The following is a 26407-nucleotide window of genomic DNA, read 5'->3' as shown; positions in this document are numbered from 1 at the left end:
AGCACGGACATTGAAGATGAAAGTGAAAGGAACAGATTAACGCAGGACAGTGAGGAAACACGGTCACTGATGGAAATAACTGAGGCTTTACGAACTGAACTGGAAGAGGTAGTGGTACTGGTCTGCTTATCTCTAATGATTGGAAATTTATTCCTTTACCTTCTCATTTGAATCACTATTACCCCACCCTTTTAAAATTAATTTTGTAGTTGTTTATCGACCCCCAGGACCACAAGGTAACTTCTTGGATGACTTAGATGTGCTGCTCTCAACCTTTCCTGAGGATGGTACTCCCCTTGTTATGCTTGGAGACTTCAACATCCACCTAGATAGACCTCAGGCTGCAGACTTCCACACTCTGCTTGCCTCTTTTGGTCTTAAGAGAGAGTTAACTACGGCTACTCACAAATCAGGCAACCAACTGGGCCTTATTTACACACGACACTGCTCCACTGATCATGTACTGGTTAGTCCACTGCACACCTTGGATCACTTCCTTCTCACTCTTAACCTCAACATAGTTCCTGACACAACACATACTATACCCCTCGCGTATTTTGGGGGATTTTTACAATTAGTATTATGTGTTATGGATTTTAGGAAAAGATGTTTGATGAATATTTCCCCTGCAACAACTTGAATTTTTTTTTTACAGCGATTGTATTTTGACTATGATATGATATATGATATATGATAATACATTAAGAATTTTTTTTTTTTAAAGTGCATCTGATTTCGGAAGCTAAGCAGGGTCGGACTTGGATAGGTGACCGCCTGGGAATACCACACTGCAAAAAATGATTTTCTTACTTTTTTTTTGTTTTTGGGGTAAGAAAAATAATCTTGTTTTCTGTTTGAAATAATATTATTTTGCTTACTCCATTGGCAGATTATTTTGCTCGTTTCAAGCAGAAACTCACTTAATTTTGACTTGTTTTTGCTGAAAACAAGACAATAATTTTTACTTGTCTAGAAAATCCTTCTTGATTTAAGAATTTTTAGATATTTTGTCTGGAAACAAGACAAAAAACTAAGTAAGAAAAGCATTTTTTGCAGTGCAGGTGCTGTTAGGCTTTGGGTTTTCTTCACTACTTATCTTATACACTGGCCTTTAGGGTGGCTGATGTTTAATGTACAGTATATTTTCAGCCATCAAACCAACTTACATAGCTCATAACCATAAAGATAACTCTTCGGGTGTACTCTACCTTAATTCAGTGGATATATGCACATGATTTATTTGCATTTCACATATTTGGAAGTAAATTAAATGCTAAATGCCGAGTCAGAACAACGCAATGATATAAACAATATACAACTATATACAAGTGTATCTATATTACACAGTAGTAGTGTTCAGTGACATGATTTGGAAATAAAAAAAAATTCTTCCTCCTTGTGCAGGACAAAAGAGAAAACCAAACAATGATTGTGAAGTATTTATACAATAATATTAGTAATTGTTTCAAATTACTCTGTTTACAAAGCAGGCAATCATGCCTTTCAACTAAAATTAATCTTGTTTAGTGTGTTGATGTTTTGTGGAATTTAAAAATAATATTTAGTTGATTATTGATCATCATCCTTTTTAAGCCGAACCTGAGAAGACATGTAAAACATGAGCAGTTACCCAGTGAGTGTCACCATCCTGCTCCATGCAGAAATGGCACAGGTCAGTCAGGTCATCTACAAAAACAAGTGGGTAATAATTTTATTTTAATAATTTTAAGCAATGTCTGCCTGAGTAAATAATAATACAATGGATTAATTATTTGGTAAGTTTAGAATATGTACAGCAAATACATGTTTCCAACCAGTCTAAAAAGATATTACATGATGATTACATTAAATGGTTTCATTGATATTAAATTATATGTACAAACTTATAATATTTTTTAAGATACAACTGTATTCTCAAGAAGAGAGACTGCAATCATGGAGATCACACTTGAAGCAGAGTTAGCAAATGCCACTGGGAAACCACGCAAGATGTGAATACATACCTCTCCCGTTTTCCCCAGGAGTCTCCCGTATTTCACACATATCTCCCACCCCCTCCCATTTTGTTATTTCTCCCAGGAAACTCCCGTAATTTGTATGGCCCAAACCTACCTATATGAATAATCACATCAATATTTTATTCCAAGGTTGTCCAGTTGCCAGATCTTGTACGAAACACATCATCTCACACAATCAACACAATATACAAAACATTTGTGACCTCAACCTGGCAACCTACAACCCAGTTGCGCTGTTGATTTCTGCGCAAGTAGTAGACGCTGGAAGTTGAATCTAGCATCAGTGATAGAAATGGAAGGAGAAGAGTCAGGTGGCGCTAAATAATCTTGTTTTCTCTTTTAATTTAGTTTTCTAACTCCAATGACAGATATTTTTTTCTCTTTTAAGCATAAATTTACTTAATAAACCTTAATTTGTTCAGAAAACAAGTCTTAACATCTTAAATCATTGTGAATCTTCAGTAAATGTATCTTGACTTAAAAATGTTTAAATATTTGCACCTGAAAACAAGACAAAAGTAATAAGGAAGAGATTGACTTTTTGCATCTGTTTCTCGTAGAGAAATGCTAAAGTTCAGACACTGAAACGACTGATGTTGTGATGCGTTTGCTGTCTGTGTCTGTGTGTGTGTGTGTGCATGTGAGTGTTCAGTGTGTCTACAGGCTCGTCTGGTTTCATAATGTGTTAGTAATAGGCGAGGTCAGTCCTTCACCCTCCATCAACACACAGCAGCTTAAAGACGACAGAAATAACTTGACCTGTTGCAGCTGATCTTCTGCGTGCTTTCAGGTTATCATCACACATTTGAAGCTGATTGAGACCTTATCATAACCTGTCCGAATCAAGATTGCATATTAAAGTCACATTAAAAACCACGGCTGTAACTTTTGACTTATGGTCTCGAATCACAGCAGTAAATGTGAAGATCTTATAAATTATACATTTTATTGCTCAGGTTGCACTTTCATGGCTCTGGAAACACACTTCCCAGCAATATTTCATTTTAATGTCAACTTTGTGTCAGATTTTCCTCTCAAAATTATTTAGAAATATAAAATTGACAGTCAACGTTCATAAAAATTTTTTGTTGCTTGGTTGATTCAATATATGGAAGCATGTAAGTTCAGTTTACTTTCATTATATAAGTTTAGTTTTCATTTAGATGTTTTTCTCAACCGTCAGTAAGATTCATTTGACATGAGATAATTTTAGAATAACTCAACATTTAAAATAAAAAGTTTAGTTTTAGATTCAAAATATTAACTTGCAAAACCCCATTAACCCTTTAAAACCTAAGGGTAAAATAGGTCATTTTCACACATTTTGTTTATTTGACTGTAAAATACTAACAGAATGTGCTATTTTCAAGTGCAAAGTGTAATTTTTTTCAGAAAACAAATGGCTTTCAAAATAGTACAGTTTTTGACCATTAATCTTGTGTTTTGAGTTTGTAAACATAATTTGTGTGTCTTGTGCATTATTATTATTATTATTATTTCATTTAACATATGCATGGCAAAAAACAACATATAATTTGAAATATTTTTTTTTTTTCAACACAATACTTTTAGTATACTTTTAATACAGTTTTGTTTTTGTACTTTTGTCTTGTTTTTCAGTAAACATTCTTAAATCAAGATACATCTACTGGAGAAATAAATTATATTTGTGAAAAAATGGTTTAAAATGAAGAAAATTAAAACAAGAGAAAATATTTGCCAGTGTGGTAGGAATAATCTTGTTTAATAATCTTTGAATTAAGATTTATTTTCTTGTTTTAAGAATAATCTCACATAATTTTTAAACCTTTTTCAGACAACAGATGCTTCATACTGAGTAAAACTTACTCTAAAACAGTTTTAACTCAGAAATTGGTAGTAAATTTCAAAGAAATGGCAAGTAACACATTGAGTTAAATTTTGGAGTGGAAGGACTGAAATAGTATTTTCTTGTAAAAAGTACTCCAATAATCTTTGAGTCTGTTGTGCTTTATAAAATTAGACATCTCTTTGTACACTCACCAATGAGATAATGATGGAAAATATGACAACCGGTCGGCTTAACTGTACTTTCAGTCATGAGCACGGCTGCACATTGATATATATAGACATACAGTATATATGAGCGTCAACTCTTGATTTCAGCATGCCAATGTTATTTCAGCATCACTGAGATACTATTATAGTTTTTGTTAATATTTTATTTTTATATTTTCTCTTCTCACGTAAATTCTAGTTACATTTTTACTCATTTTGTTGTGTGTTTTGTCATTTTTATTAGTTTTAGTTTTTATTTAAATGTCTATATAGTAGTATGGATTTTTATGTATGGTTTCTGCAGTTTTTTGTTTTTTTGTCACTGATATACTGTTGCAGACTTTATTTTTAAATTTACTGTTTTCACTTTAATCATAGTTAAAGTTTCAATAAATTTTCAGTGTTTTTGTATTAGATTTTTAAATATTTTCATTTATTTATATATATATTCATTTGGTTTGATTTTATTTTAATACTTCAATTTACTTAATAAAAATAAGAAATGCTGCATTGGCAACTTGCTGAATTTTTTTTTTATATATATATATATATAAGGTTATATATATAATTTCAAGTAATGAAAATGTTTTATAGTTTTAGTTTTTATTTAAACGTTTATATTGTAGCATTTATTTGTATGTATTAGTTTTAGTTCAGGTCAAGGTTTTGATATACTGTTACAGTTTTTGTTAATATTTTGAATTAGATTTTATTTTTATATTTTTATATAATTTTAGTTAAATATTTAGTCATTTTTGTGTGTTTTTTATTAGTTTTCTTTTATTAAATGTCTATATAGTATTTATTTTTTATTTCTTTAGTTTTAGTTATTCTAGTACTTCAGTTTACTTTATGAAAATAAGAAATATTGCTTTGGTAACTTGCTGAAAAGAAATTATGTACTTTTTAAAATATATTTTATTTAAAGTATAACTCAAATGCTTTTGCTATTGTTTTAGTTTATCGTTTCATTTTTATTTCAAATAATTAACATTTTTTTATAGTTTCAGCTGGCAGTAATACCACTGGCATGCATGTCTGCTAATGTCTGTATATAAATACATCAGAGAGCGTGTGTAGTAAAGGGTTTAATGACTTTGCAGTGATTCCATTACTTATCTGTATTAATGGCTTTGGCTCAGCTGTAGTGACAATGACAGCTGTTTGTGCAAACATCACTCTGAGCACTTTCACGTCTCTCTCTCATCCTGACCAGATTGCAGGACGATTCAGAGCTCAAAACCGGAGCTAAATAGAGAAAGCCATCGACGGAATGAAACATTAAGAACCTGAAATATGTTTCTCCTGAGGCAGAACATCTCAAAGCAGCACGCGAGCAGTGACGTCGCACCGAGAACCGCTGCACGCAAACCCAACTCTGATGACTCCAAGAGGCAGATGCGACGAAAAGCCAGCTTCGTTGAAAATTTATCATCTGTCGATCGAATCCGCAAACATGCGACCAGACATCTGGGCTACAGCACGCTCAGCCTGGCCATGCGAGGTCTGGAGGAGATGCCGGACGAATTGTGGGAGCTCCAGGAGCTCCAGAAGCTCAACGTCTCCTTGAACGCTCTCTCCGTTCTCCCATCCAGCTTGGGGAACCTGGAGAACCTGGTGATCCTCAATGTGTGGGGGAACGAGCTGCTCAGCCTCCCGCCGGAGATCGGACGGCTCGGGAAGCTGCGAGTGCTCTTCGCTCACATGAACCGGCTGAGCGAAGTTCCCGAGGAACTGGGACGCTGCTCCAATCTGGAGGTCCTGAGTTTGGCCAACAACCAGATAGGCACGCTTCCCAACAGCCTGTCGGAGCTTCGCCGGCTCACCAAGCTCAACCTCAGCCACAACCACATCCAACACGTCCCGGCCTGCGTCTACAGTATGAGGAGCCTGGTCTTCTTGCATCTGGCCAACAACTGTCTAGAGAACCTGGCCGATAAGATCCAGGAGCTGGTGAACCTGAAGATCCTGATCGTGGAGCAGAACTCGTTGCACACTCTTCCCAGGACGGTGTGCTGCCTGACGGGGCTGGAGCTGCTCAACGTGGACTTCAACCGGCTGCAGAGCGTTCCTGATGAGATCTACAAGCTCCGCAGGCTGGAGAAGCTCGCCTGCCATCCACTGGACAAAGGCCTGCATATCGTCCACAACCCACTGGTCAAGCCCATTAAAGAGGTTCTGCAGGGAGGTCTAAAGGCACTTTATAACTACCTCAAACCTGCATGAAGATCATTCGCAAAGAAGATGCAAATCGGATTGATTTTTGTGAGTCAAAGCAGTGCAAAAATTACTTTCTTCCTCTGTATTTTTGTCTTGTTTTCCCAATTCAAATACCTAAGCATTTAAAAAAAAACAAAAAAAAAACAAAACAAAACATATTTACTAATGTTTTCTGAAAAATGTTGCAAATTTGTTTAAAACAGGAGGAATTTTCCCTTTGAATTGAGTTTATTTTTCTGACTCCACTGGCAGATATTTTTTTTATTTTAAATATAAATGTGCTTATTTTGTCACAAAACAAGACTTTGTATTTTAAGTCATTTTGCTTCAGTAAACGTATCTTCATTTAAAAATCTTGAGATATTTTTAAAAACAAGAGAAAAAAACTGAAGAAAATCATTTTTTTGCAGTGTACAGAGTAAAAAGTATTTTTCAAAGTAAATAAACACGGAGTCATTATGTTCTTTTTTTTTTTACATTTACACTTTAAAAGAAATATATTTTTGTAGTTTTTTTTAATTTTTTTTTTTTTTTTTACAGTTAAATAAAACAAGTATTACATTTTAAAATGATAATTGGGGTATATGTTTTACAAGAAAATACTATTTTATTCTTTTAACTTCAAAATTTCATGTGTAATTCAGTGTGTTGCCTGCTTTTTCCTTTGTATTTGTGAAATTGGTAATACTTTATTTCGATAGTCCACTTTAGACATACTAACAGTAAGTTACTTTGCAACTACATGTCAACTAGCAGTCATTAGAGTATTAGTAGACTGTCTGCTTAATATATTCTAACACTTTATTTTGATGACTCCACAACATACAACATAGTGACTATGAGAAACTTTGCAAGTATGTCATCTTATTCTACTAACCCTAAACCTACCCTACTGAGAGTTAGTAGACATGCAGTTGCAAATTAATGAGAATTAGTTGCCATGTAGTTACAAAGTTACTTATAGTTAGTAGAATGTCTAAAGTGGACTATCGAAATAAAGTGTAACCGTGAAATTTACTAGCAATTTCTGAGTGAAAATTGTTTCAATAAAATAGATGTAGGTGTAGGGGCCAGTTTTTAATGTTATTATTTAATTTTATATTATTTTCCATTTTCACCTGAATTTTAATTTTCTTTTTTAGGGTAGTTTTTATTAATTTGTATATTTTTAAGTTCTATTTAGATATTATTTAACCCACTGGTCAAGCCCATTAAAGAGGTTCTGCTAGGAGGTCTGAAGGGACTTTATAACTACCTCAAACCTGCATTAAGATCATTCGCAAAAACGATGTGAATCGAACTGTTTGTCAAAGCAGTGCAAAAATAACTTTCTTCTTCAGTGTTTTTGTCTTGTTTTCCAGTTCAAATATCTAAACGTTTTTAAATAAAGATATAGTTACTAATGGCTCGAGTCTTGTTTTCTGAAAAATGTTTCGAATTTGTTTAAACAAGAATTTTCCCAGTGAATTAGGTTAAAAATGACTTTGTTTTTGTCTTATTTTCCAGTTCACCCATTGGCAGATATTTTTCTTGTTTTGAATGTAAATTTGCTTATTTTTAAACCATTTGTCAGAAAACAAGAATTTATCTTAAGTCGTTTTGCTTGTTCAGTAAATGCATCTTAACAATAAGTAAATAGTCATTATGTGCATTTTTAACATTTACACTGTAAAAATATATATATTTTGAAGTTAAATAAAACAAAGATTATTACATTTTACTAGAAAATGATAATTGAGGTATAGGTTTTACAAGAAAATACTATTTTAGTCTTTCAATTTCAAAATGTAATGTGTAGTGCAATGTGTTGCTTGATCTCATTAGACAATTTATGAGATTAATAGTGCACTTTTACTCAGAACTCACTTCAAACCACCATCGAGTGTTTGTAATAATTTACTTTTGCAATCACATGTGGAATTTGGTCATTTTCTGTTGTTAAAATATGCTATTTATAGCATATGACCAGCACCTGTATGTATATATATATATATATATATATATATATATATGCATGACAAACTAGTTTCAAGGAAACAGAACCTTTCACACTTCCGCCAGGTATGAGACATAATCCTTATTATTCTTTTGTTTTTATTCAGCCATTATCAGCCTTTATACTGGCAATAAAACGTTTACCAAGCCACATCGCTTCAATCCCAGTATACATTTACCCAACTACTATCAAAAGTATTTCTAAATAAATACAACAAAACATTTTCTTGCGACCTTGCATGAAGTATTATGACAAAATGCATTATGAAGAAGAATTGGACCTGTTCTGCAGGTGCATTAGAGCTAATATTAGCATCAATAATTTTTTTTAACTGAGGTTTAAATAAGACTGAATAATTGACTGTATTCTCAAGCTTGCAGTCATCCCTGTTGCTTGTGCACCTTTTCCTATCCAAATTCTTCCTTCCAGTCAACTTTGCATTTAATATGCTTTGATACAGCACTCTGTAAACAGCCACACCTTTCAGTAATGACCTTCTGTGACTTACCCTCTTCGTGGAGGGTGTCAATGTTCGTCCTCTGGATCATTGCCAAGTCAGCAGTCTTCCCCATTATTGTGGTTTCAAAGAACAAGAGATACCCAGAATTTATACTGTAGGGATGGTCATTTATTCAAACTCAAATGTAAATATTCTAATATTTTGAGATACTGATTTTTGACTTTCATGAGCTGTAAACTCTAATCATCAAAATGAAAAGAAATAAACATTTGAAATATATCAGTCTGTGTGTAATGAATGAATATAATATACAAGTTTCACTTTTTGAATGGAATTAGTGAAATAAATCAACTTTTGATGATATTCTAATTATATGACCAGCACCTGTATATATATATATATATATATATATATATATATATATATATATATATACATACATATATATATGTATGTAATAATACGTAATATTGTGAGCTATCTGTCACACCTATTGGAGTCTCGTTAGTAAGTCACGCACACATGCGCTGATAGCTCTGAAATAAGCTAACCCTGAAACAGAACCTACTCCGGAGCAGGTTATCTTCAGAGAGCAAGTTGCTATGGTTACTTACATACCCTGAAAGTTACCTCTGTTTTTGGAACCGAAAATTGAGGTTATCCACTTACTTACCCTTAAACATACCCAGGTATGTCACATAACATGCTTTCTGGAACACCCTCCAGGTCTGAGTTGGAGCTGGTTGGAGCTAAACTCTGCAGAGCTGTGGCCCTCCAGGAATTGAGTTTGAGACCACTGCTCTACATAGACCCATTTGGGGCAATGTCATTGGATATAGGAAAATACAGAGACTTAACTAGGTAAGTCAAGTCAAGTCAAGTCGAGCTTGGACATATAGTGGAATGAAATGTCGTGTCTCGCTGGACTATGGTGCTACATACTAGTTAAACATTAATATAAACATACAACAATACAAGTAAAAACAATAGAGCCATACAACAGTTAACCATCTGACTATACATATACTATAAATACTGTAACTACTATACATAGTTGACTACACATACACAAACTGACACTGTACAAAAACTTTACATAAATACTGTACATGAAATTGTGCAAAAGAGATATTTGTACATGAAATTGTGCAAAAAAAGATTTTGTACATCAAACTGTTGTGCAGAAAATAGATTTTGGGAAAAGAGAAGCAGCGCATAGTGCAAAATGATTTTGTAAACATATTATCCTATTGAGTCTTTGCAGCAGGGAGTGTTTATAGAAAGTGTCTAGTGTACGTATAGTGGGATAAGTGTGTTACTACAGGTGGTTTGTATAGCCCACTCACCTGTGTGCAGATAAGGCAAGTTTTTTTTATATACATTTGATTAGTGAATTCATGTAAATCAGGGGTGTCAGACTGAGTATCTTGAGGGCCACAGCTCGAAACCTCCAGGTTTAGCTCCAACCCTAACTAAACGCACCTGTTCCAGCTAATCAGGTCCTTCGGGCTTATTTGAAAACTACATGGTTTATGTGTTGGAGCAGGGTTGGAACTAAACTCTTCAGGGCTTTATAGAGCCTTCATGAGACAGAGGGGTGTCAATGCTTCACAGTGGACATGTGCCACGATAGAGCATTCACTTCAAATGGATGGCACATCTTGTGAAGCTTTGATGTGCAAAGTAAGTTGAACTGCACATTTTGTACTTTTTCTCAGCTATATCCTTTTATATTGTGAATAGCACATTTTCTCCCAACAGTTAGCTGCAAGTGTGCTTTTAAATAAGCCTGCAATGTTTGAAACAAATAATCAGGGCATTATTGCTATAAGAAAGGGAATAGCCAAAAGGCTCCTCAATGAGACTGGTAAGTATTTTTTTGTAACTTATTCATTTATTCAGTTTTTTGCCTTTGAGTGCACAGCTATTTTGTCCATTAATTCAACAATTACTTGCTTACACAGATGACCTGTCACAGCTCTATAGGGCTTGTGGAGAACATTCTACACATGAGCAGCGGATAAGCTTAACCAAAAATGAGGATGTTTCCACATGTGCGTAAAAATTTAGACAAAGCTTTCCCTCAATGATGTTTACTTCACCAGATTCAATGAAGCGCATGTGACTTATGGTTTCACTGGATCTGTGTTGGCCAGCCTCCCATTGAGGAAGATTTCTTTTGTCCTGCTTGCGTGTAGTTGTGTGTTTTGGTTTGTTTTGTTTTTGTAAAGCTGTGAAAAGTGCTATAGAGGTGTAATAAAAAAAAAATCACCTTTTTTTTTTATAGTGCTTTATACAATACTGATTGTATCAAAGCAATTTTACAGTGTCAACAGGTAAGTAGAAGTAGAAGACAACAACAGAGTCATTTTCCAGCTAAAACTGGATCCTCTCTAGCTAGAACAAGCCCTCTCCTCTTCCTGTCTGGCAGATCAGGACGGCTTCTGAGGCTCTGGGTCCAGCACTACAGGAAGGCAGGGACCTTGACACTTTTTGGAAGAGGTCCTTCTAGCCGTTCGGGGGTGCTATTGAAGCCCAGGCTCCTGCTTACGTGGAGGCTGTGGCAGCACCGGTTTTGTTGGCTGTTGAGTAGAAGCAGTCTTGGGGCGACTTGAAACAGCTGCCGAGCTGGGGAGCTTAGCCAGGAAATGACGCAGCGCCTGTGATTCTTTTGGGCCTCTGTGAAGCATATAACTGTTAGGTAGTAGTTATTTCATAGTTATTTTTCTTGAACCTTAACTAGTAGATAATTAATAGTAGTTCTTCAGGAGGTATGACAGAATACATTAGTTATTGATTAGCTAACTGTTACTTAACACAATCATAAAATTGTATTACATACTGATTAGTTAACACATCTTCCTTAGAAGTTAACAGTAGGGAGTTAAGTGTTAATGAATAAATACCTGTTAGTTCTTCAATAATTCCTTGTTAGTTATGCAGTAAGTAAGTAACAGTATTCTAAAGTGTTACCAAAATATATATTAATTTCTTGGGGTGACCCCAAATAGCTTCGATAGGAGGAGCCTGATTCGACAACCAATCTCACAGTCGAATATTCGCAGAGGTTTTATGATTTTGGCAATATGGGGGTGCTCAGTGTCTGATTTCACATAGAACTACCGTTTTTCTCCCAATAAGTTAATATACAACCTATTATGCTGTAAATAAGAATCTGAAAAGAAAGAAGCTTTAAATAAATATTTTAATGTGCATCAATAAATCCAACCACCCCCTACAGATTTAAGTTTCACTTTCCATAATCCATGACCGACAGAGGGGCAGCTTGGCACATGCATATTGCATATTGACTGTGACTGTCATACACGTACCGTTATAATGAGAACACTATTATGGCAAAATACTAAATGAGTTTAGTTGGTGTGTTTCTTATATAACAACAAATAACAAAGCGTATTCTATATGAGATAAATGAGTTAAATACCACTGATGAAAAACCTGCTATCGAATGCTTCATTCTACTGGTCATCTTCAGCGCGCGCAGCTCAAAACAGAACATTAATAACTGTCAGTGTTGGGGAAAGTTACTTTTAAAAGTAATGCATTACAATATTGCGTTACTCCCTAAAAAAGTACCTAATTACTTTACTTAGTTACTTTTTATGGAAAGTAATGTTACGTTACTTTTGCGTTACTTTTGTGTTACTTTTTAAATATGAGCAGGGCTTGATTGTTTTTAATACAAGAAGTTCTATTTATAGCAAATGTAAAAGCCCTTTCACACCAAAAAGTGTAATGAATAAACCTCAGGCAGAAGGAAAAGTAAATTCACGTCTGTACAGTAGAACACAAGAGAAGAAGGTGCAACACTCTTCAGCAATAAAAAAAAAATAATGAAGCACAATTGATAGTTTATCTAAAGTCATTTTTGCTTATTAGTATGGTTGAACTGGACCATCAAAGGTCAGCAGCAAAGACATTGGTTAATAAAGTGGGATTAGATACTTTCGTATTGTTTAACATATTTAATTATTGGAGGTTTGCATTTCACTGTTTTAATTCATTTCGATGAATACTAAATCAGTTTTTTTGCGAGTGGGATGAATTAATGCACAATCACATTTAGTCTAGAACTACAGTAACATCATGTTCACACAGCGCACTGTCAGTCAATAAATGGGAAAAAAATAACTGGCGTTACTTTTTTGAAAAAGTAACTCAGATATTTTCTTGTAAAATAAAAAGTAATGCGTTACTTTACTAGTTACTTGAATAAAGTAATATTATTACGTAACTCGCGTTACTTGTAATGCGTTACCCCCAACACTGCTCCTGACAAGGGTCGCCGTGATTTTGCCAAGTAAGACATGTTCCTGGATCTACATTATTGTACAAAAATATAGATTTAACCCAATCTCTACCCCTAAGCCTAACCCTACCCATAATTTATTCCTAAAATCAGTGAGAAATGATAGCTGATTAACAAGGGTGTCGAAGCACCTAACCCAGATCATAAGCCTAAAACTTATATTTCCTGAAAAGTTATCCCTCAATTCTGATTGGTTAACTGGAATGTTGTTCCAGGATCAACAAGGATGTTGATCCAGGAACATGTTGTACTTGGTGAAATCACGCTCACCTCCTGACATGTATTCAAGAGACCGGCAATACAAACCTGTTCACTTTGACAATGACTTATGTAACAAATATCTGATACATAGTTGCACATAAACAAGAGTGAAGGATGAGAAATGAATGTCAGCACCCAACAAAGGAATGATCAATCAAACCATAATCATCTTATATAATTGAATCAGGGTTCGCGGGTCCTTAAAAAGTCTTAAAAGGTCTTAAATTTACTTTATCAAATTTAAGGTCATAAAAAGTCTTAAATTGTCTTAATTATGATTTCAAGAGGTCTTAAATTTGGGTACAGACAAGAATCGTGATACAGCTTAATGTGACGATTAAACTTCAAAAGGCTATAAATAAAATATGAGCGCTGCACGTTTCAAAGTCCGGTGCTGCGCTGCTTTGTGTTCTGGCGTTACCGGGAAAACCGTTCGAAAGCATTATGAAGCATTAAGAATTAATCTGCATGTACAATAGGGCTGTTGTTGTGAGTAGCCGGAGGCTGTAGTTTCAGAACTGGATTTCAAGGACCCTATAGTTTTTTTGTTTGTTTTTTAATTATTTTATTTTATTTATTTATTTTTTGCATGCATGCATTGTGTCAGGTCTTCCAGCCAGTTCTATCAAACCTTTACAATTAATCCAGAACGTGGCAGCAAGATTCATTTTTAATGAGCCAAAAAGAATGTAAGAGAGAATGAAGAACATCACACCTCTCTCTATTCTAATTCTATTCTTTAAAAAAAAAACTAACACTAGCTTTTCTAATCTTTTTGTATTGTTTTCTTTTTATTTATTATACAATTAACAAAAGCAAAAAAGGCCTCTAACACTAGCTTGCTCTATTCTTTTTCTATTCTATGCTTTCTTTTTATTTATTATATAATTTTAAAAAATCTCTTGCTACATGTACTGCGTTAGGCTAAATGAGACTTGTTATAGCACTTGCATATCATTGCTCTTTTGTTGATTTTGATTGGTTCCATTGCCCTCATTTATAAGTCGCTTTGGATAAAAGCATCTGCTAAATGACTGAATATTAGTGGCTCGTACTATTTTATAGCACTTGGTATTCAATTGTGTATATTATTATTTTTAAGGAATTATGTAGTTATTTAATTGTATACACTTAATTATTGTCCTAACCAACTCCTAACTCTAAACATAACCGTTGGTAACCCTCTTGAAATATTTAACCTAATTTATTTCAATATTCAGTATATTCTGGTTTAAAATTCAGTTTTCTTGGAAAGAAGACTTGTGTCTGTGCGAGACTTCAGTTAATTAGCTGCAGCGCTTCACATCTGATGTGCTGTTTGTTTGCATCTGTTTGTTTGATGTTTGAATCAGGTCTCCTCTGTTGGAATACATGGTGCTGTCCCAAAAAATAGGGTCCTATGCAGTCCTAGAACTGCAGCCTCCAGTATTGCAGGAACATTGGGTTGTTTTTGTTCAGACCAATGCAAAAATCGACCCATGTTTTTACCCTGCAAACACGCAGAGCTGTAAATATGAACTGGTGGATTGATAAGGAGATAATTCATTATAAAAATCTAAACACTAAAATGTGTTTGCATGTTATTTAATTAATATGTGACCCTGGACCAATATGTGACCCTGGTCTTAAGTGTCAGTTTTTCAAAATTGAGATTTATACATCATCTGAAAGCTGAATAAATGAGCTTTTCATTGATGTATGTATGTTTGTTAGGATCGGACAATATTTGGCCGAGATACAACTATATGAAAATCTGGAATCTGAGGGTGCAAAAAAATTTAAATATTGAGAAAATCGCCTTTAAAGTTGTCCAAATGAAGTTCTTAGCAATGCATATTACTACTAATCAAAAATTAACTTTTGATATATTTACAGTAGGAAATTTACAAAATATCTTCATGGAACATGATCTTTACTTAATGTCCTAATGATTTTTGGCATAAAAGAAAATCAATCATTTTGACCCAAACAATGTATTGTTGGCTGTTGCTACAAATATACCCCAGCGACTTAAGACTGGTTTTGTGGTCCAGGGTCACATATAATAATTTATTGATAATTGTTTAAATTAATATGATTAATACTTTTGACTCATCCATTTTCTTAAAAAATGGTTTAAAGGCAAGGCAAGTTTATTTATATAGCACATTTCATACACAATGGTAATTCAAAGTGCTTTACATAAAAGGAAGTGAAATAGTCATTATTAAAAATAATAAAAATCACAAAATTTTCATGATGACGACAACCATACAATAAATAGTATTAAAAGAATTTAAAACATTTAAGAATAGAAAGTGATTATACACAGTGCAATCAGTTCGGACGTAGCACAGTGCTCATTCAACAAATGCACAGCTAAACAGATGAGTTTTGAGTCTGAATTTAAAAGTGGCTAATGTTTTAGCACATCTGATCTCTTCTGGAAGCTGGTTCCAACTGTGGGCGGCATAATAGCTAAAAGCAGACTCCCCTTGTTTTGTGTGAACCCTTGGTATTTCTAACTGACTCGATCCTAATGATCTGAGTTGTCTGTTAGGTTTATATTCAGTGAGCATATCTCCAATGTATTTAGGTCCTAGGCCATTTAGAGATTTATAAACGAGTAGAAGTACTTTAAAATCAATCCTAAATGTAACTGGAAGCCAGTGTAAGGACCTGAGGACTGGTGTAATATGCTCAAATTTTCTGGTTCTAGTCAGAATCCTGGCAGCAGCATTCTGGATGAGCTGCAGCTGTCTAATGGTCTTCTTTGGAAGGCCGGTGAGGAGACCATTACAATAATCCACCCTGCTGGTGATAAAGGCATGAACCAGTTTCTCCAAGTCTTGACTGGAAACAAAACATCTAATTCTTGCAATGTTTTTGAGATGATAGTATGCTGATTTAGTTACTGCTTTGACATGACTACTAAAACTAAGGTCTGTCTCCAGAAACACCCCAAGATTTTTGACTTGGTTTTAGTTGATTGACCCCTAGAGTCAAGGTATGCATTCACCTTGAGAACTTCATCTTTGTTTCCAAATGCAATGACTTCAGTTTTCTCCTTATTTAACTGAAGAAAGTTCTGGGACATCCAACAGTTTATTTCATCAATGCATTGGCAGAGGGAGTCAATGGGGCTGTAGTCATTTGGAGATAAGGCTAGGTAAATCTGCGTATCATCAGCATAGCTGTGATAGGCAATTTGGTTCCTTCTCATTATTTGACTTAGTGGGAGCATATACAGGCTAAACAAGAGCGGTGCAAGAATTGAGCCTTGTGGGACTCCGCATGTCATGGACGTCCACTTAGACTTATGCTCTCCTATACTCACATAATAACCTCTCCCTTCTAAGTATGACCTGAACCATTTGAGTACCATCCCAGAAAGCCCGATCCAGTTTTCCAGTCTCTCTAGAAGTATGTTATGATCAACAGTGTCAAACGCAGCAGGGCTGAAATGTGAAGTGTATAATTTTATAAAACTTTTTGTTTCGTGAAAACTTCTATCTGAACTGTAAATCAGGCTTTTTACATTCATTTTACAGTTTACCATAGACATTGCCCTACCCTGCTCATATGGTCTTAAAAAAGGTCTTAAAAAGTCTTAAATTTGAGCTTAAAAATCCTGCAGCAACCCTGTGAATATTTTGAATGTTTCCCCACATTAACTAAGTACTACGTTACATACACTCAGACTATTTCATAATGCTGACATAACTGTGCATGCATTTTTTCATTCATTCATATGCACTGTGCAAATTTAAGAACACATGTCCTTACTTTCAGCTGACTTTTGTTAATGTGCAACAATTTGTGGAAACTAACTGTGCAAATCTAGTATATTTATATTTACATTTATTCATTTAAAACCTCTTAAACTCTTCGTTGCTATAATCTTTTATAATTGGACACCAATCATATCTATTGTGCAACAATGTCTGTATTAAATAGACATTCTACAAGTTTACATTTTACAAACACAAGTTTGAAGCCTTTATTTAAACCGATTCACTGAAACAAATCTTTCCAGAATATCATGCTTGTGGAAATAAATGGGACTTCAACATCAACATTCAGCATGCAAAACACAACACTTGAAAGAACAATGAATACAATTAAAGTATTTTAGACAATAAGAAAAGACTATACATAAATTGATTGCTTTACTGACTTGCAGCTGAGAGTAAGTAAAGAGTCTTCACAATAAACAAACAATTTTTTAGACTTCAAAGTGATTTTTAGAGACTTTAAGTAGATTTATTTTACTGAAACATGTAAATGAACTTAGGCACAATTTTTAAGATTTCAACAAACTACAATAAAAAATGGGAGTAGAGACAATTTTTACCAAGAACCTGCAAGTAAATTACAAATAAATGTTATGTTAACACGTTGAATCAAACAGGGAATTTTGAAACCGAAAGACTGCGATAGTTATTGTGGTTCCCAGTAGCTATTGTTTTATTTACAACTTCACAAAAACATTTTTACAGTGTATATTTCTAGTCAACGTTCCAGGATTTATTCACTTCATATACTAACCGAGCCTAACTCCGGTTAACTTCTGAGACAAGAGACATTATCTGCAAATTCCTATTTCTGACTTATACATACAGCCAATGGGTGGCGTCCCTGGTTTATTGAGGTGAGACAGTTTGGACACTTTCAGTTACTGTTGTTCACTTCATACAGTAAGACAAAGACAGAGAGACTCAAAGCAAACAGCAGAACTGCAGGACAAAATGGCATCTGCGTATGAATGTTAGTCTAAAAATTAATTAACCTCACACTCACATGCTACAGCTTTACAATATAAAGAGTTAAAGTCCATTCTGTACTTTTTGTTTTTGCTAATTAACAGGGTTACTCATCAACGGTAAGTTAGGAAGTACTGGTCACTTTACACTTTGGTAACACTTTCGAATACTGTTCTGTCATTAAGGAATAACTTCACAGGAACAAATGACTAATGCACTATTAACATTCTAGTAACTACTATTAACTAACAATAAACTCTGATTAACAAATCAGTAAGTTATAACACTCAGTTGAAAGTGGTAGTTCACTATTAGCTAACAGTGTTGGCCAAGTTATTCTGAAAATGTAATGAAATTACTGATTACTCCTTTTAAAAGTAATCAAGTTACTTTTCTGATTACTTTATTTAAAAAATAATTAGTTTCATTACTAGTTACGTTACTTTTTTCTGTACATCCATTAAATTTACATGAAAAAAAGTAAGTTTTGTGTCTCCTAGCCACAACATCCCAGCATAAACGCTCCCAATAAATATTTGTTATTAAAGCACCAACATTCACAAACCACTTTTATTTTTAACTAAATGCAAGCATAGGCTGCTGCGTACATGGTTTGGCAGAATGCCAGAAAAGGGCACTCCCTTTATCTCAGTATATCGCAGTCTCACAAAGCTCTGTTATAACACAATAAATACAGTATATGCATAATGAATCTTTCATAATGTCTACAATTTGTGCGTGATATTGAGAGGATTCGTGAGCATGCAAATTTCAGCACTGGACAGGAACTCCAGCGTTTTGAGCGGTGAGTGGATTCTGACACCTCTGATTGGCCATTGCGTTCCAGAAATCAACATTACTCAACGCTGCAAACACATATTATAAATAGAAACTCTGCCTATGCTGGAGCCTGTTAATCGTTTTTATGTTATATTAGTTATTCTTGTTGCCTTTGTGCAGTAAATGAATATCAATTTATTTGTTTTTAGATATTTTATGTTTAGATATTTCTATTTGCAGGAGTGCCGTGAATCATTTTATTCTCCTGCATCCCGCACACACACACGAGTCTATAAGGAACTCACCCATCAAGTCTCGACGGTGGAATTGGTGCATTGCTCTCCACGCCCGGTTCTTTCTCCAGAAGTTTTGCCATGGTGTGCTGCCCTTTCAGCTGTTTTAAATTGGAGTTTTTCGCAGTTGATTCTGTCGGCAATGATGTAACGCAGCGGTAACGCACAGAGACCTCGGCATGGAACTAATCTAATGACTATTTTGGAAATTATAACGCGTTAAATTACTCCGTTACTAAAAAAGTAATGAAATTACATTAACGCGTTACTGCCCAACACTGTTAGCTAATCAGTAACTATTATTTTTTCATATCTCATAGAGAACTATACCGATAACTACTTATTACAAGTTCATAGTAAATGTGAATAATGCAAAATGTATAATTAATTCTAAAGTGAAGATCATGGTAACCCACTAGTAATTGTTACGGGGCAAACGAGACGAGAGACGTGCGAACTTTATTCACAAAGGCGTGGTTAGGAAACAAGCAAGGGTCAAACAATGGCAAACAGGTATATCACAGGCAGGGCAAAGAGTCATCAAAAATGGGCATGAGTCAGTCGACAGCGAATAAATGCAAACAATGCTCGGCAGTGAAAGAGAGGAAGTCCGTGGCTTATGTAAGGTGTGTGATTGGCTGCACCTGAGTGCGTGTAACGAGTGCAATGGATTGTGGGAACTGAAGTCCGGAGTGACATGTAAAAGTCTGTGTGGTGTGAGAGTCAATGTAAAGTGAAGACGACATCTGGTGGTGAGTAACTGGAAGTGCGTGGCCAGGATTCGTGACAGTAATGACTCAAGTATTGCCAAATTCTTCAGAAGGAATTACTAATTATTTGGATTAGTATTCTAAAGTGAAGATCATGATAACTCCCTAGTAATTCCACCTCCCATTTTCACCTCCCTTGCCTCCCCTGACGAGCCGCCACTGCACACAAGTTATATCTCAACACGAGTGAAATAGCTGGTGAAATAGCAAAGAAAAAATTAAGGTGAAAATAGGCATAAAACATTACAAATCAACATGACATGAACTGTTTGACAGGTGATTCACAGGAGCTGAGGATTGTGCTGTTGGGAGTCTGTGGAGCTGGAAAGAGCCCAATAGGAAACATAATTCTGGGTCGAGAAACATTTAAAGAAAGCAGAACCAGAAAGAGTGAGATACAGAGAGGTAGCGTAAAAGACAGAAACATCTCCATCATTGACACTCCAGGATTCTTCAACACTAAACTGACTGATGAAGAGCTGCAGAATGAAATGATAAAGAGTCTTTATCTTGCTTATCCTTGCCCTCATGTGTTTCTTCTCATCATCAACTTGGAGAGCTTCAGAGATGATGAGAGGAAACTTCTGGAGCAAATTCAGGAGAACTTTGGAGCTCAAGCTTTGAACTTCACCCTGGTTTTGTTTACTGGAAGAGAAAAAATATCAAACAAAGAATGGATGGACTTAAAGTTTAGTAGTAAATTTCAGGAGCTAATGAGTCAATGTAGAGATAAATATCATGTGATCAACAGTAAGAGAGCGATTGATCCAACACAAATCACTGAACTTCTAGAGAAGATTGATGAACTCATCAAACAGAATAATCACCAGCATTATGACAATGATTCTTCCCTAAAGTCTTATTTAGTAAAGACCAGAAAAAAAAAGAAAAACCATGAGAAAGTAAAGGATTACAGAAAAAATGCGCAAGAGAAAGAGATAAAAAAAGAACAATTAAAAATAACAGAGACTTGTAAAATGCAAGTTGTAAAGGAAAAGAGCACAACAAATGTTGTGAATGAAAAGTTTTATTACTCATGAGACAAAAACTAAAAGAAATCAAATACATGTATATGAAGACATCTTTTCTAGAGATCCAGAAGAAAATGATGAAGAGAAGATTGTAAAACAGACAGTAAAATCATTGAGAAGCTCATTCGAAAAAATGGGAGTAAAAGATACAGTCCAAAAAACAGATAAAAGCTGGGAAATGAATGGAAAGGGAGTATGGGACCAGAAGAAACGACAGACAGCAAAAGAACAACATCCAATGCAAGCAGGTGAGAACATATATTTTATTACACTTTTCCCAAATATCATGACACATTTCTTGAAAATTATGTTCTTATTTCTCTGTTCTAAACACTGTCTCAGAGTCCATACAGAACAGACAAACAAAACCTGGCGAGTGCAGAGATCTCAGGATTGTTGTAGTGGGGAAAACTGGAGCTGGAAAGAAGGCAACAGGAAACACTATAATGGGACAAAAAGTGTTTAAGTATTATCTCCTAACTCTGTGACTAGGAAATGCCGACACCATCAGCAGAAGGTGAAAGGTCGAAACATCTTAGTGATCGACACTCCAGGACTGTTTGATACGTCAGTCTGTGAAGAACAACTGAAAAAAGAGATTGAGAAGTGTGTGGAGATGTCTGCTCCTGGTCCTCATGCATTTTTGCTGGTCATCAGACTGGACGTGAGATTCACAGATGAAGAGAAAAACACAGTGAAATGGATTCAGAAGAACTTTGGAGAAGATGCTGCATGTTACACTATCATCCTGTTCACTAGAGGAGATCAGTTAATAACATCCATAGAGGAGTTTCTGACCGAAAACAAGCAGATTAGAGAATTAGTTATAGAGTGTAAAGGCAGGTATCATGTTTTTAATAACACAGATGAAAAAAATCAATCACAGGTCACTGAACTGCTGAAGAAGATAGACAGAATGGTGATGGAGAACGGAGGAGAGCATTACACAAATAAGATGTACGAGGAAGCACAAAAAGTTGAGGAAGAAGAGAAGTGGAGGAGAGAGAAAGAGGAGACATGGGGAAAAGAAAAAAGATAAGGCAGGAGGAAAGGAGGCAGCTGATGAACAAGGCTAAAAATGTGGCCTTAGTGGGAGCAGGTGCAGGAGCAGCAGTTGCTGGAGGTGCAGTACTGGTTGCTGCTGCTAGAGGAGTAGCATTATCTGCAGCTGTAATGGTAGGAGCAAAAGCTGCTCTAACTGCAGCACTGAGCTCTGTTCATAGCAAAGAAACACTATTTGAAGTGTTTAAGGCAGGGGGAGCAGCTGCTCTAGAAGCAACACTTGTATCTGCTACTGGCAGTCTGCCACTATCTAAAGATATAATGACGAGAGTAGCAGCTGCTCTAGATGCAGCAGTGACCACTGCTAGTGAGGCAGAGACACTACGGGAGGCTTTAATGACAGGAGTAGCAGCTGCTCTAGATGCAGCACTGAATGCACCTCCTGCAGAAGAAGTCAGTGCTGCATCTACTTAATCATATTTGAATTATTGCTAATGCTATGCTCTCTAGATTTCATATCATTAACAATAATTCAAACATGATGATTAGACAAAATATAAATAAAATAAATTTAGCAAAAAAAGAAATGTCCTTTTTCAGGATACTGTATTTTATAAATAATTTAGTAAAATCCAAATAAACTCTAAAGATCTTTATTACAAAAGGTTTAAACAATATTTTTCATGCTTGTTCAATGAACCATAAACAATTTTTTTTGCACATGCACCTGTGGAACCGTCCTTAAGACACTTATGGTTTACAGGTGGGAGAATATTAATGTCACAGTTCTAATAACCTAGGACATTAAAGAGGCCTTTCTACTGACTCTGACCACTTCTGCAGTGCCTGCTGCAGCAGGTGATCAGGAACCCTGGGCATCTTTCTTCTGCTGTTTTTCAGAGTAATAAACTGCAATGTCCATAATGTAAGATGCCTGAGACAGAAGGACAGCTGCCTTGTCTTTGTATTGCCAGACCATATGTGACCACTGCCATCATCTCTCAGGACCTGAAGTGGGACAATCACGTAGACCCCATTGCTAAAACAGCCTAGCAGAGGTTGTTTTTCCATCGCCAACTGAGGAAATTCAACCTGCCACAGGAGCTGCTGAAACAGTTCTACTCTGCTATCATTGAGTCTGTCCTGTGTACATCCATATCTGTCTGGTTTGGTTCAGCTCCCAAATCAGACATCAAAAGATTACAACGGACAGTCAGGACTGCTGAGATGATTGTTGGTGCCCCCCTGCCCAACCTCAAAGATCTTTACATCTCCAGAGTGAGGAAAAGGGCTAAGAAAATCACTTTGGACCCCTCACACCCAGCCCACTCTCTCTTCAAACAGCTACAGAGCACCGACCACCAGAACAGCCAGGCACAATTAAAGGGATACTCCACCCCAAAATGAAAATTTTGTCACTAATCACTTACCCCCATGTCGTTCCAAACCCCTAAAAGCTTCATTTGTCCTCGGAACACAATTTAAGATATTTTGGATGAAGGAAACCTGGAGGCTTGTGACTGTCCCATTGACTGCCAAGTAAATTACACTGTCAAGGCACAGAAAAGTATAAAAAGCATTGTCAAAATAGTCCATCTGCCATCAGTGGTTCAATCTGAATTTTATGAAGCGACGAGAATACTTTTTGTACGCAAAGAAAATAAAAATAACGACATTTATTCAACAATTCGTTTCCTCTCTGTCTCTGACTGTCAGCGTAGCACCATTTTGGAGAGCATTCGTTGGACGCAAAGTGCGTACGCTATTCTCTGTCATCAGTAACGCATGGATACGCTGTTTCCGTTCAAATCAAAGCGTAAAGAAATGGACAATACGTATCCATGCGTTACTGATGACAGAGAATAGCGTACGCACTTTGCGTCCATCGAATGCTCTCCAAAATGGTGCTACGCTGACATTTTGAGTACACAGTAAAAAACACCCAATTGCTGCTTGTGTTTTTCTTAAAATTCTGGACATTCATTAATTCTTAGTGAAAATAAAAGGAAAATTGGGAAATTAAATTAGTTAGACTGAAACTTCAAGTTGTCCCGTTTATAATGATATATGGCACTTGATGCTGACTGCTAGAATAGGTCTTAAAAAACAAGGAAAGAAAAGTGCAGGCGTGTCAGGTACCCCAAAAATGTCCTAGGTCTTTAAGGGTTAATGCCTTATTCTACATGACCTTATTCTACATCCCTAATCCTTCCCAACACCTAAACTTAACATCTACCTTACTAATTATTAATAAGCAGCAAATCAGGATTTTATTGAGGGAAGAGTCGTAGTTAATAGTGAATAAGTGTTCCCTATTCTAAAGTGTTACCCAGTTTTTTTCCCCGCTGGCTATATTCAGCCTGAACAATTAAAACTTTGGTAACACTTTAGGTGTCCATAATAGAGTAATTACCTAGTTAAGTACTTAGTAGTAGCCGTTGTACTTACATGAAACAAAATGTACTTTCCATGTAACTAAGTTATGGAACAGTTGCGCACATGTAACAGACCGAGTCTGTACACAGCTACTTATGTAACCAAAAGATTGTTACATATGTGTTGCAGACTTTATACAACGTAATTATAAATGTAATTACACAGACATAAGCTACTTAAAAGTGTATCAAGATTGTACTTAAGTGTACTTCATGTGTATCTATACTGTACACCTTATCCAGCTGCGCCTTAGTTTGATTTAACCCACCAGTACACATCTTAAATACATGTAACACATTTCTAATTACATCAAAATAACAGAATATTACACAGGCATAAGTAGGGATGGGTATCGTTTACATTTTATCGATACTGATACCGATATCGATACTGCTTATCGATATCGGTACTTATCGATACTATTTGGTGCAAAAAGTATTAGCCCAATCAGACGTTAACTAAGATAACTAAGTAATCAGGTGCTGTTTGACCGGCCTTTTAGTGTATGCATGCTTCAAGTGTAAGCACTCTGAATAAGCACAGAACAGAACAGCGGGCAAATTAAATGTTTAACACGCAAATAATGTACTTTTGTGATTGCGAATAAGTGCAGTGTCTCGTGAGTGTAACTCTACCGCTGTAACTCTACCGCTGAATTAACATTTGATGAATGTGTCTCACGAGTTTCAGTTGGAGCTGGAGCCGGGAGACATAGTAAATACAGAGCATTGCTTGAGGTAGATGTTGTTTTGTTAGTAAATATTTCATTATATTCAACAAACAATAAGCTACTTAAAATAAAGTGTATCAAGATTGTACTTAAGTGTACAAGTAGCTGTGTAACAGACTCGGACTGTTACATATGTGTAACAGTAGCTGCCTATTACATCTACATAATTACAAACTGTAAGTAGAGGATGTTCCGTAACTTAGTTGCATGATAAGTACATTTTTGCTTCATGTAAGTACAATGGCTACTACTAAGCACTTAATTAGGTAATTACTCTGTATTATGACACCTTAAAATAAAGTGCTACCAAAACTTTCATATACATTGTCCATCATAACTGACATATTTACACATAGAATTCGAAATTTGTACATTTGTAAACTGCACACTTGTAAATGGCATCTCTGTATATTCATTTAAACAATTAATTTTTTCCCCTATACTTCTACTTCTGTATATAGTGCTATATTTCATTCTTAAGTTTTCTTATATTAGTGTTATATTTCATCTCTACTGTGTTATTCATATGTACTGTATGTCTGCACTATGTCCGTACTTTCTATTGCACTGGAAGCTCCTGGTCAAGTCAAATTCCTTGTGGGTGTAATGTAAACATACATGTAAATAAATCTCTTTCTGACTTCTGAAATGAGGGCAATAGAAGCAATCAAAACAACAAAAGAGAAACAAAATATAAGTGTTGTGACAAGTCCCATTTAGTCTAACGCAGTACACATAGCAAGTTTTTTTCTAATAAAAAGTAGATCGAAAAGAGATAGAATAGATTTGTTTATGTTAAAACAAATATTTGCATGTTAAGAAATTTGCTGGAGGTAAAACAGGCCTTCTTCCTTAAATAAATGTCATGTAGTATAACTTGAGATGTCAGTAATTATCCATAAATATAACTGAGTGCTGATTTAGCATTATTGAAGGTAGCTGATAATAACAAGCAGAATCTCTGAAGAAAAGAGAAACAACAAGAACAGAAACAAGAGAAACACAAGAGCTACAAGTGACTTCCAATCACAGCCTTAGATGAAATCAACTGAAATAAAAGAAGACATTAAATCTCTGATCTCAGCAGAGGATGATTAAACAACTCCACAAACAGCATCAGCAGCTTCACACATTACTAACCAGGGATGTGTTTCCCAAAAGCATCGTTAGCTAACTATGGTGGTAAGTTCCATTGAACTCTACTGGTAACAACGGAACTTGTGACCATAGTTGATTTTGGGAAACGCACCCCAGTTTGACTTGATTTCTGTCAGACGACTACAGAAGCTCTTATTGAGAAG

At 35.4% G+C, this 26407-nt stretch overlaps 3 protein-coding genes across 3 annotated transcripts; all 3 read left to right on the top strand.

The window, feature by feature from the left end:
• The first annotated feature begins 4749 nt into the window (after positions 1-4749).
• Positions 4750-8216, top strand: LOC131537212 (leucine-rich repeat-containing protein 30-like). The gene has a single exon (XM_058770517.1). It carries the CDS (start codon positions 5352-5354, stop codon positions 6279-6281), a length of 930 nt encoding a protein of 309 aa, XP_058626500.1. The 5' UTR covers positions 4750-5351; the 3' UTR covers positions 6282-8216.
• Positions 8217-18468: 10252 nt separating this feature from the next.
• LOC131537230 (GTPase IMAP family member 4-like) lies at positions 18469-20957 on the top strand. Its single transcript, XM_058770542.1, has one exon. It carries the CDS (start codon positions 20168-20170, stop codon positions 20945-20947), a length of 780 nt encoding a protein of 259 aa, XP_058626525.1. The 5' UTR covers positions 18469-20167; the 3' UTR covers positions 20948-20957.
• Positions 20958-21071: 114 nt separating this feature from the next.
• Positions 21072-23605, top strand: LOC131537228 (GTPase IMAP family member 4-like). The gene is given in 3 exon segments (XM_058770540.1): positions 21072-21186; positions 21281-21403; positions 21406-23605. Coding segments are annotated over 3 exon segments (810 nt in total). The 3' UTR covers positions 21978-23605.
• The last annotated feature ends 2802 nt before the right edge of the window (positions 23606-26407 follow it).

This window comes from Onychostoma macrolepis, chromosome 03 (genome assembly GCF_012432095.1).
Source record: "Onychostoma macrolepis isolate SWU-2019 chromosome 03, ASM1243209v1, whole genome shotgun sequence".
NCBI classification, from domain to species: Eukaryota; Metazoa; Chordata; class Actinopteri; order Cypriniformes; family Cyprinidae; genus Onychostoma; species Onychostoma macrolepis.
The sequence above is the reverse complement of the archived record's forward strand: the minus strand, read 5'-3'. Positions and strand labels throughout refer to the sequence as shown.

Coding starts and splice junctions, on each gene's coding strand:
- LOC131537212 (XM_058770517.1), top strand. CDS start 5,352: ATGTTTCTCCTGAGGCAGAACATCTCAAAGCAGCACGCGAGCAGTGAC.
- LOC131537230 (XM_058770542.1), top strand. CDS start 20,168: ATGAACTGTTTGACAGGTGATTCACAGGAGCTGAGGATTGTGCTGTTG.